Source organism: Mus musculus, chromosome 4 (genome assembly GCF_000001635.26).
Source record: "Mus musculus strain C57BL/6J chromosome 4, GRCm38.p6 C57BL/6J".
Classification (NCBI taxonomy): domain Eukaryota; kingdom Metazoa; phylum Chordata; class Mammalia; order Rodentia; family Muridae; genus Mus; species Mus musculus.
In genome coordinates this window covers 60,650,217-60,662,750 of record NC_000070.6, presented here as the reverse complement: position 1 = coordinate 60,662,750, position 12,534 = coordinate 60,650,217, and the positions used below count along the sequence as shown (strand labels likewise).

At 39.1% G+C, this 12,534-nt stretch overlaps 1 protein-coding gene across 2 annotated transcripts; it reads left to right on the top strand.

Moving 5' to 3' along the window:
• Nucleotides 1-318: 318 nt before the first annotated feature.
• Nucleotides 319-4,285, top strand: Mup11 (major urinary protein 11). Of its 2 annotated transcripts, none has more exons than XM_006537483.4 (7): nucleotides 319-549; nucleotides 888-1,021; nucleotides 1,790-1,863; nucleotides 2,481-2,591; nucleotides 2,933-3,034; nucleotides 3,157-3,243; nucleotides 4,033-4,285. In XM_006537483.4, the coding sequence occupies exons 1-7, from the start codon at nucleotides 451-453 to the stop codon at nucleotides 4,134-4,136; spliced, it is 711 nt and encodes a 236-aa protein (XP_006537546.1). In that variant the 5' UTR covers nucleotides 319-450; the 3' UTR covers nucleotides 4,137-4,285. The 2 variants fall into 2 exon arrangements, with proteins under 2 accessions (XP_006537546.1, NP_001157998.1); NM_001164526.1 differs by having other exon boundaries at nucleotides 356-549; nucleotides 3,198-3,243.
• Nucleotides 4,286-12,534: the final 8,249 nt, after the last annotated feature.

The following is a 12,534-nucleotide window of genomic DNA, read 5'->3' as shown; positions in this document are numbered from 1 at the left end:
GCAAAGATTCTATGCATACTTGACCTTCCAGTTCAGTCTGTACTCCCTGCAAAACTGGCTTTCTGATTCCAAACCAGATCGAAAGTTGCATCTGGTTCCAGTTGGCAGTTCTCTTGAACACCCACTGTTTTATTGGGAATATGTTTTGAGAAACATAAGATTACTAAATCAATCCATAGGTTATGAAATTGCCAAGTTTGCAAAGGGCAAGGAACAATTCTTGGCCTCTAATCAATAAATGAGAAAACATTCCACAAAGCCTGACAGAGGTAGAGGAGACCCATACGGGAAGAGGGAAAAAAAAACAAAACAAACAACAACAACAACAAAAAAAACCCGCTGAACCCAGAGAGTATATAAGGACAAGCAAAGGGGCTGGGGAGTGGAGTGTAGCCACGATCACAAGAAAGACGTGGTCCTGACAGACAGACAATCCTATTCCCTACCAAAATGAAGATGCTGCTGCTGCTGCTGTGTTTGGGACTGACCCTAGTCTGTGTCCATGCAGAAGAAGCTAGTTCTACGGGAAGGAACTTTAATGTAGAAAAGGTATGATCACTGAATAGTAGCTTCTGACTCAGAATGTGCTTTGGGGAACTCTTGAAGCCAAGTAGGTCCTTTGAGGGGATGGGTATAGTGCCCCAATCTCTTAGACAAATGAATGGATCCAGACCTTGAAGTAAGACCAGCTCTTCATAACTGAAAATGGTGGGGGACCTCTAGTCTCACTGAGAGGCAGGGGCAGTATGCTAAGTATTGTGACAACTGGCATGAGATCTACCCTTGTGTATGCTCAGGCCCTAACCCATAGAATGGAGTTCAAGTGGACACATGTGCATGTGGTATCCCTGCTTCTTCTCCCTTAACCGTTTGCTTATCTATTACAGATTAATGGGGAATGGCATACTATTATCCTGGCCTCTGACAAAAGAGAAAAGATAGAAGATAATGGCAACTTTAGACTTTTTCTGGAGCAAATCCATGTCTTGGAGAATTCCTTAGTTCTTAAATTCCATACTGTGTAAGTGAGATGCTCTTAGCTGAGAAAGAGGAAATGAAACCTGGTATGGTCTCACGCCTACAAACACTCGGGACTGGGGGAAGAGATGCCTCTCAGTATGTACATTTGTACACACATACTAAGTCTGTATCCTAAACCAGAACGCTCCATCTGACACTGAACCAAGATCTCATAACCAGGGATTTTTCAAAAGTCAGAGACAAGAGTTGGTGACAGGAATTAATTCACTAGGAGTTCCTTAAGGAAAGGTCAGAGACACTTCTGAAACCACATTATTGAGCCATTTTATCACAAGTTAAGATTATGTGATCATGAATTAAATTTTTCTTTCTAGTTGTTAGCCAAATAAATCAACCCCTTTGTACTCCCGTTTTCCTGCAGTAAAGGCGATAATAATAATTCTCCTCTGTGGTACTGGGAACCACATCAGGCAACATTACAGAGTGCTAATTTGAGGCAGATGGTGGAAATCTGACTGATAATCTACACCGCTGGCTGAAGCCCGGCACTGGTGAAACTTGGAGGTAGTTGCAGTTGTAATAAGGATGAGAAGTGATTGTTGTTTTCTTTTTTCAAAAATACTAGGCAAATTTGTGATTGCTAACGCATGAAATATAAAGGAATTAATGTAAATAAACGCCTTTTGCTAATTTTACAAAAACAGTCAAAAGTTAAATGGAATCAGAAACTGTAGATAGGTACAGAGTACAGGGTCCAGAATCCATCCAGATCAAAATCCCTTACGAACCAGCTCACTCTGTTTTACAGAAGAGATGAAGAGTGCTCGGAATTATCTATGGTTGCTGACAAAACAGAAAAGGCTGGTGAATATTCTGTGACGTGTGAGTACATAAAATCTATATATCTATCCACAAGATGATTAGTAAACCTTAATACCTTTAGTGTGTGTGTCTGTGTATGTGTGTGTTGTTTTTGTTTTTGTTGTTGTTGTTGTTGTTATTGTTGTGTGTGTTTTGCTGGAGTTTGAACTCAGGAACTTGCACCTACTAGTAAAACTGGTGCCATCTTATAGCTAACACCCTGTGGCAGGAAAGTAGGATAAGTAGGGGGAGATGGAATCTATCTGATACTGCCTGGAGGCTAGCACTGGTGTTAATCGCTTAGGGTGTAGCAGTGGATGTTTGATACAACAAACTTATAAAAGATAGAAACATGTTGCTTGAAGCTGCTGAGGGAGGGAGGTAAGCCTAGCAGATGATCAGAGAGTGGTGCTGCTATGGCTGACTGTTCACTAGTGGTGTGGACCTCTCAGAGTCCCTTTTCTTAGGAGTTACTTCTTGAAGTTCAGAAAACTAAAGACAGAAAGGCTCAGACACTTCACCCATCTCTTCCACGATATGTATTTTACTGATTTCATGTTGGGGTAGAACAAGAAAAGGGTATCCAAAATTTCCTGCAGAGCAAAAAATTTCTGAGCTGTGTTCCATTTCTTCCACAGATGATGGATTCAATACATTTACTATACCTAAGACAGACTATGATAACTTTCTTATGGCTCATCTCATTAACGAAAAGGATGGGGAAACCTTCCAGCTGATGGGGCTCTATGGTAAAGTATTTTCACACAGAAACTGATCCTGGGATGGGAAAAGAACGAAGAACCTCTAGTATAATATGGTCTTCCCAGCTTGGGCCTACCTCTTTGTAACCTCCTGAAGATTGATGCTCTCCCCATCAACCTTTGAGCATAGTAATGGAAGCATTCTGAAATCTCTCAGTGTGACTGAAGGATATTCTATAGATGCCAAATCCAGGATAGATCATACCAATGCCTGTCAATTGTGTTGGCAAACATACTCCCATCCTTATAGGGAAGTCCCTGTCCCCTCACTCAGGCTGTGGTCAATGCACACAATATAGCTGCTACACTCACTATTGTTCTTCTCACAGGCCGAGAACCAGATTTGAGTTCAGACATCAAGGAAAGGTTTGCACAACTATGTGAGGAGCATGGAATCCTTAGAGAAAATATCATTGACCTATCCAATGCCAGTAAGTCAGGATTCAGTTATTTTTCTCATCCTGAATATTTATCATAGAGGAAACAAACCTAGTTGGCTACCAGTCATTTTTGAATGCTGGAGAGTCCTATCCTTATTCTTGGGGAAATAAAGTGGACCTGGTATCTGAACATGTTCTTGTTTTCACACTACAGATCGCTGCCTCCAGGCCCGAGAATGAAGAATGGCCTGAGCCTCCAGGTGGGCAATATCCAAAGAGAGCAAGGAGGGGGTTGGTCGTCATGGAGAGGCCCTTCCCAAAGTATTAATGTTGTGCACCCAAATTACATTAAAAAATAGTTCGATAAAGAATCTTCTAGGAAAGCTTGAAGATTGGCTTTGAATTGTCTGGATTTGTGATCTAGTCCTACTTTGAGCTTGGAAGTAATGTGACCCAAGACTTAGGCAATGAAACAAGGATTTGAGTTTTACATATTTGATGTATGGTTGTATAAAAATGGCTCAGCGATGGGTTCAATATCATTAAGAGACAGAATGGCAGGTTGTGGTGTAACTGTTCTTTAGTGTCTGTGGAGCCCCCACCCATCCCACTTGAGATAATAACATCTTAATCTGAACTCTGTACAACCTTGGCTTCTTACCTGGGAGTGGAGGTCTCTGATCACTACTTCTCGACCAGGTTGGAGAGCAAATTGCTATGGCCCTCCTTTCTCATGTAGTACAAGACATCACTCATATAATGTGTGAAGTCTTTAAAAGTAGCCAAGGCTTTTATCATCATTCTACAATTTACCTAACATTCTTCAGAGCTTCTTATTACAAAGGTTGTGGAAACAAGCCTCAGATCTTCCATTACGGTCATTTATTCTGACTTTCATCTCTGTGTTCTGGCAAATAATTCCAGTTAGATTGCAAGGGAAGATCCATTTCTTCATCCCCTTTGTTCTATATAATAGAATGTCTCACTGTCCCGAAGTCAATCCAAGAAGTGTTTAATGAGTTTCTATATTCTTTCTTCCTGGCTTACAGTGTTGAGTGGAGACTTCTCACCAGGACTCCACCATCATCCCTTCCTATCCATACAGCATCCCCAGTATAAATTCTGTGATCTGCATTCCATCCTGTCTCACTGAGAAGTCCAATTCCAGTCTATCTACATTTTACCTAGGATACCTCATCAAGAATCAAAGACTTCTTTAAATTTCTCTTTGATACACCCTTGACAATTTTTCATGAAATTCTTCCTCTTCCTGTTCAATAAATGATTACCCTTGCACTTAAATATATGTCTCTATGTCTAGAAAAAATGTGGGGCTGATAGTGAGTGAATGAGGGGACCTCCTGGGTCCTGTAACCAAGATCCTTCCTTATGACCCCAAATGTAACCTGACTTTCTGGATTTTGGCTCCCCTGCAGAAATCCCAAGCCCTGATGTGTACTGCCTGCTCTTTAGCTCTCCTGATTTAGTGCTTTATGAGGACCACGGGAGCATGACACTTGCTGTATGACTCCTACATCCATAGTTTCTCTTTCAACACAGCAAAGGAGAGACACATATTTCTAAGGCTATGCCTGCTCAATAACTTTCAGGACATAGTGAGGGGGGGAGGTTTGGTAATTAGAGTAACATTGGATAAAAAGAAAAAGGTTTCTAGCTTTCCATAGAATACTCTGGACCCTAGATCAATAGATTAAATTGGTTCAACTCAGGACACATGAAAGGAGTTCTTCCTGTAGTTTGCTAAAAGATGGCAAAACACTATTGAGAAACCTAAGCAATTATGATGAAATAGCTCCCTCCCCACAATTGCCCTGATTTCTGGGTCCAAATCATTCTCTGACCAAAGCCTCCTAAGTGGCTTCAACTACATCCATGGACTACCATGCCTAGCTTTTCATTTTTAGAATTGACAAAAAATTAATTGGGAAAAAAAAAGTGTTCACAAAATAAGCTATCAATGGGAATCCTCATATAGTTAAGAAGCAGTTCCAATCCAAGACTCTGTAGAAGACAAAAAAAGGCTTGATCATGCTACCATACCTCAAAAGAACACAACCCAGAGAAAGGTACAAAAAATTTTGGTTATTCCATACCAACACTGCAGGTTGAGTTCAAGCTAAATCCTCTCGCTTTCAACACCAAACACTTTGTAGAAATAAGATTTCAAATAGTGAAAACATTCAAAGTCAAGGAAGGAATTCAAAATCTCAGACCAAGCAATCCCTTTGTAAAGTAAGAAGACAGGGAAGAAGTGACGGTTGACACAGTAGAACTGTACAATTCTTTGTGATCTGGGAATACATTACAGCTAAGGGAACATAGAGGGTTGGGGAAAACTGTCACAAAAGCCCAAGGATGCCACATGAGCATGTACCCTCAGATAACAAGGGCTGAAGCAGGGTGAATTTGAAGACAGATGCCCAACCTTACATGACATACAGAAAGAACACAAATACCTGTAGCTGCTGTGACAGGACCAACCATTCTAAATATCAAAGCAGCTGTTGACACCTAAGGACTGGTCTGACTGCTAGATCTAGGAGTTTCAACTTGCAAAAGCTGGCTTGATGCTCATGGTTGGCCCAAATGTCTTATCAGGAATAAATAACCTCACAAAATATCAACATTAGGCACCATCCTCCTGAGATTGGAAACACAAGATAATTGTGCCATCTAAAATGGTTTCTGTCCTCTGGCTAAAATCAGTGACAGCTACTTCTTTACCAATAGCAGAGTTAGCTTTATGTTTGTGTCCACTTACTATAAATAGGATATAATGGGCTATTTAATCACTGAAGTGTAATTTCCCAATTACACCCAACCTAGAGCTTATTGAGACATTCCTTAACCCTATAGGAGTTCCTTATTTCATTCCTTTTATAAAGATTATCAGCTGTGCAAAGGCCAGGACAGGAAAGAACTGTTCTCCCAGGAGTGCTTTCACTCGAGGGCTGGGAGGTGAAGTAGACACTTTCTCTCAATTAACACTCCAGGGAATGACCAGCAAGGGTGTGCAGGGCACAGAAACAGTGGAGCAGCTGGGACAGGATCCCTTCAGTCACCATCTACTCCCGGAGCTTGGGCTGTTCCACAGCCCTCTGTACACAAGTTCATCCAGGATAGAGCGTTCTCCAAGGAGTATAGGCACAGGCTTACAGATGCACAGAAGGGACAAGCTCGAGCCAGAGACTACAAGGCCATTTAACACCAGAGGTAACCAGATGGCAAAAGGCAGGGGCAAGAACCTTACATACAGTAACCAATGATACTTGGCATCATCAGAATCCAGTTATCCCACCACTGCAAGTCCTTGATACCCCCAACAACTGGAAAAGCAAGTTTTGGATTTAAAATCACATCTCATGATGCTGATAGAAGATTTTAAGAAAGATATTAATAACTCCCTTGAAAAAATACAGGAGAACAGATTTAAAAGGGGGAAGGTTTTAAAGAGAAAACACAAAAATCCATTAAAAAATTACAAGAAAACACAACCAAACAGGTGAAGGAATTGAACAAAACTATCCAGGATCTAAAAATGGAAGTAGAAACAATAAAGAAATCACAATGGGAGAAAACTTCAGAGATATAAATCCTAGGAAAGAGATCAGAAGTCATAGATTCAAGCATCAGCAAAAGAATACAAGAAATTGAAGAGAGAATTTCAGGTACAAAAGATACCATAGAAAACATTGACACAACAGTCAAAGAAAGTGCAAAATGCAAAAACCTTCTAACTCAAAACATCCAAGCAATCCAGAACACAATGAGAAAAACAAACCTAAGGATAACAGGTATAGAAAAGAGCAAAAATTCCCAACTTAAAGGGCCAGTAAATATTTTCAACAAAATTAGAAAAGAAAACATTCCTGACCTAAAATAATAAAAAAAAGAGGCTCATGAACACACAGGAAGCAGAGAGAACACCAAATAGATTAGGCCAGAAAAGAAATTCCTCCTGTCATATAATAGTCTAAACACCTAATGCACAAAACAAAGAAAGAATATTAAAAGCAGTAAGGGAAAAAGGTCAAGTACCACATGAAGTCAGACCATTCAGCATTTCACCAGACTTTGCACCAGAGAGTATAAGAGCCAGAAGATCCTGAAAATATATCATACAGACCCTAAGAGAACACAAATGCCAGCCCAGGCTTCTATGCCCAGCAAAACACTCAATTACCTTAGAGAGACCAATATATTCCATGATATAAAAAAATTTACAAAATATCTTTCAAAAAAACCAGCTCACCAAAGGATAATAAATGTAAAACTGCAAAAAAAGGAGTGAAACTAAACCCTAGAAAACTCAAGACAGTAATCTTTTAACAAACCAAAAAATTAGAAGGCCATCTTAACATAATTCCAACTCTAACAACAAAAATAACATGAAGCAACAGTTACTATTCCTTAATACATCTTAATATCAATGGACTCAATTCCCCCAATAAAAAGACATAGACTAACAGACTGGATATTTAAAAAGGACCAAACATTTTGCTCTATACAGAAAACACACATCAGTGACAAACACAGACACTTCCTCAGAGTAAAAGGCTGGAAAACAATTCTTCAAGCAAATGGTCCCCCCCCCCCAAAAAAAAACAAGGTGGAGTAGCCATTCTAATATCAAATAAAATTGACTTTCATCCTAAAGTTATCAAAAAAGATAAGGAAGGGCACTTCATATTCATCAAAGAAAAAAATCTACCAAGAAATGTCCCAATTCTGAACTTTTATGCTCCTAATGCAAGGTCACCCACATTCATAAAAGAAACTTTACTAAAGTTCAAAGCACACATTGCAACTCACACAATAATAGTGGGAGACTTTAATACCCCACTCTCATCATGGACAGATCCTGGAAACAGAAACTAGACAGTGACACAGTAAAACTAACAGATGTTATAAAACAAATTGATTTAACATATATCTGTTGATCATTTTATCCTAAAGCTAAAGAATATACCTTCTTCTCAACACCTCACAGTACCTTCTCCAAAACTAACCATATAACCAGTCAAATAACAGGCCTCAACATCTACAAGAAGATTGAAATAATCCTATCCATCCTATCAGATCACCATGTACTAAGGCTGGTCTTAAATACCAACATCAACAATGGAAAGCATACATACACATGGAAGCTGACCAACACTCTATTCAATGATAACTTGGTCATGGAAGAAACAAAGAAAGAAATTAGAGATTTTTAGGTTTAATGAAAATGAAGCCACAACATAACCAAACTTATGAGACACAATGAAAGCAGTCCTATCCTACGAGGTAAACTCATAGCTCTGAGTGCCTCCAAAAAGAAACTGGAGAGAGCATACACTTCCAGCTTGACAGTACATCTGAAAGATCTAGAACAAAAAGAAGCAAATACACACAAGAGAGAAGACAGCAGGAAATAATCAAACTCAGGGCTAAAATCAAATAAGTAGAAACAAAAAGAACTAGTCAAAGAGTCAACCAAACCTAGAGTTGGTTCCTTGAGAAAACAAGATGATAGATAAACACTTATCTAGACTAACTAGAGGGCACAGAGACAGTATCCTAATTAACAAAATCAGAAATGAAAAGGGAGACATAACAACTGAAACTGAAGAAATACAAAAAAACAAAATAAAACAAAACAAAACAAAAAACCATTATGTCTTACTTTAAAAAAATAAAAACCTATACTCAACAAAACTGGCAAATCTGGATGAAATGGACAATTTTCTAGACAGATACCAAGTACCAAAGTTAAATCAGGATCTTATACAGTTCAATTCCCTAAAGAAATAGAAGCAGCCACTAATTGTCTTCCACCTTAAAAAAGCCCAGGATGAGATGGATTTGGTGCAGAGTTCTATCAGACCTTCAAAGAAGACCTAATACCAATACTCCTTAAAGTAGTCCTAAAAATAGAAACAAAAGGAACACTACCCAATTTGTTCCATAGAGCCACAATTATTTTCATATTTAAACCACACAAAGAACCAACAAAGAAAGAGAAATTCAGGCCAATGTTCCTTAGGAATATCAATACAAAAACTACCCAATAAAATTCTCGAAAAACTAATCCAAAAACAATTCAAAATCATCAAACATCAGGATCAAGTAGACTTCATCACAGGGATGCAGGGATGGTTCATTTATGGAAACCCATCAATGTAATCCACTATATAAACAAACTCAAAGGAAAAAAATACACATGATCATTTCATTAGATGCCAAGAAAGGATTTGACAATGTCCAACACCCCTTCATGATAAAAGTCTTAGAAAGATCAGGAATTCAAGGCCCGTATCTAAACATAGTAAAAGCAATATACAGCAAACCAGTAGACAACATTAAACTAAATGGAGAGAGACTTCAAGCAAACCTACTGAAATGAGAGATTTGACAAGGGTCCCCTCTCTCTCCTTACCTATTCAATATAGTACTTGAAGTCCTTGCCAGGTCAATTAGACAATAAAAGGAGGTCAAAGTGATGCAAATTGTAAAGGAAGAAGTCAAACTATCACTATTTGCAGATGATATGAGAGTGTACTTAATTAACCCCAAGAATTCCACCACAGAGCTTCTAAACCTGATATAAAACTTCAGCAAAGTGCCTGGATATAAAATTAGCTCAAACAAATCAGTGGCCTTTCTCTATTCCAAGGATAAACAGGCTGAGAAAGAAAGTTGAGAAACAACACCCTTTCATAATAGTCACAAAATATAAAATAACTTGGTGTGACTCTAACTAGGCAAGTGAAAGATCTGTATGACAAGAACTTCAAGTCTCTGAAGAAAAAAATCAAAGATCTCAGGAGATGGAAATATCTCCCATGATCATGAACTGGATCATGGTCAGGATTAATATAGTAAAAATGAACATCTTGCCAAAAGCAATCTATAAATTCAATGCATACCCATCAAAATTCCAACTCAATTCTTCATCGAGTTAGAAAGAGCAATTTGCAAATTCATCTATAATAACAAAAACCTAGGATGGCAAAAACTATTCTCAACAATAAGAGAACTTATTTGGGAATCAACATCTCTGACCTCAAGCTGCACTACACAGCAATTGTGATAAAAAAAAAAAAACAGCAAGGTATTGGTACATTGACAGGAAGATAGATCAATAGAATAGAATTGAAGACCCAGAAATGAACCCACACACCTATGGTCACACGATTTTTGAAAAAGGAGCTAGACCATCCCGTGGAAAATACAGCATTTTCAACAAATGGTGCTGGCTCAACTGGCAGTTAGCATGTAGAAGAAAGAAAATCAATGCATTCTTATCTACTGCTACGAAGCTCAATTCCAAGTGGATCAAGGACCTCCTCATAAAACTAGATACACTGAAACAGATAGAAAAGAAGTAGGGAAGAGCCTCGAGCACATGGGAACATGGGAACATTTTTGAACAGAACATCCATAGCTTATGCTTTAAGATTAGAAATTGACAATTGGGAACTCATACAATTGCGAAGCTTTTGTAAGGCAAATGACACTGTCAATAGGACAAAACAGCAACCAATAGATTGGGAAAAGATCTTTACCAACTCTACATCTGATAGAGGGCTTCAATATATAGACAGAACTCAAGAAGTTATATGTCAGAGAACCAAATAACCCTATTAAAAGTGGGGTACAGAGCTAAACAAAGAATTCTCAACTGAGGAATACCGAATGGCTGAGAAGCACCTAGAGAAAAGTTCAACATCCTTAGTCATCAGGTAAATGCAAATCAAAACAACCATGAGATTCTCACACCACACAGAACAGCAAAGATCAAAATTCAGGTGACAGCAGATGCTGGTGAGGATGTAGAGAGAGAGGAACACTCCTCCATTGCTAGTGGGATTTCAAACTGGTACAACCACTCTGAAACTCACTCTGGAAGTTTCTCAGAAAACTGGAAATAGTATTATGTAAGGACCCAGCTATACCACTACTGGGCATATACCCAAAAGATGCTCCAACATATAACTAGGACACATATTCCACTATTTTCATAACAGCCTTAATTATAATAGCCAGAAGCTGGAAAAAACCCAGATGTCCCTCAATGGAGGAATGGATAGAGAAAAAGTGGTACATTAACACAGTGGAGTACTACTCAGCTATTAAAAACAATGGATTTATGAAATTCTTAGGAAAATGATTAGAACTAGAAAATATCATCCTAAGTGAGATAATTCAATCACAAAAGAACACACATAGTATGCACTCACTGATAAGTGGATATTAGCCCAGAAGCTCAAAATAACCAAGATACAATTCACAGACCACATGAAGCTCAAGAAGAAGTAATATAAAAGTTCTTAGAAGGGGGAACAAAATACCCATAGGAGGAGTTACAGAGGGAAAGTGTAGAACAGAGATTGAAGGAAAAGCCATTCAGAGACTGCCCCTCCTGGCATCCATCCCAAATACAGTCACCAAAACCAGACACTACTGTGGATGCCAACAAGTGCTTGCTGACAGAGGCTCTAACAGGGCCTGACAAATACAGAAGTACATGCTCTCAGGTGACCATTGGACTGAGCACAGGGTTCCTAATCAAGGAGTTAGAGAAAGGACTGAAGGAGCTAAAGGGGTTTGCAACCTCACAGGAGGAACAACAATATGAATCAACCTGTATCCCCGGGGCTCCCAGGGACTAAACCAACAACCAAAGAGTACACATGGAACTCCAGCCCCCATTTGTAGCAGAGGATGGTCTTGTCAGTCACCAATGGGAGGAGAGGCCCTTGTTCCTGGGAAGGCTCTGTGCCCCAGTGGAGGGGAATGCCAAGAACAAGAAACAGGAGTGTGTGTTGGTGAGCAGAGGAGACGGGAGGGGATAGGGGGTTTTCAGAGGGGAAACCAGGAAATGGGATACCATTTGAAATGTAAATAAAGAAAATATCTAATAAAAAAGAAAATACATATAAAATAATGTACAAAAAAAGGATTGTTTTGTGTTTGTCTGTGCATGCATGTGTACCAGTGCATGTGTATATGTAGAAGCCAGATGTTGATGTCAAGTGTCTTCCTCTCTCATTCTCCACATAGTTTTCAGAGACAGTCTTTCTCTTCACCAAGAGCTTATGAATGTGGCTAGACTTACTGGCAAGCAAACCCCAGGATCTCCCTCTTCCCCAGTGCTGGGATTACAGGACTTGCATCATTAGGCTTCTTCTATGGATGCTGGGGATCCAATGAGAGGTCCCCAATTTTTCATGGAAAATGCCTTAGTAACTCAGCTACCTCCCCAGCTCAAGTTCTTTCTGAGATGCCCCACGCTGCCCTCAGGTGTTTCTTTCCAACATTAGTAGTACTAGTAAACCCAACCTTAGTTTCCTTAAAAATCTGCTCCTTGTATCCTTTCATGTTGTGATACTAATATTTGAAAATGAACAAAGGTTACTCCATGACTTGGGACCAACAAGCTAAATCATAAATGCAATACTTGGTTTGAAGCTGTTGGTTTAGTAGGGGAGAGAAACAAGGAAATGTTTACATTAAATCTGAGCTATGAGAAAGAATTAGAGGGTTGT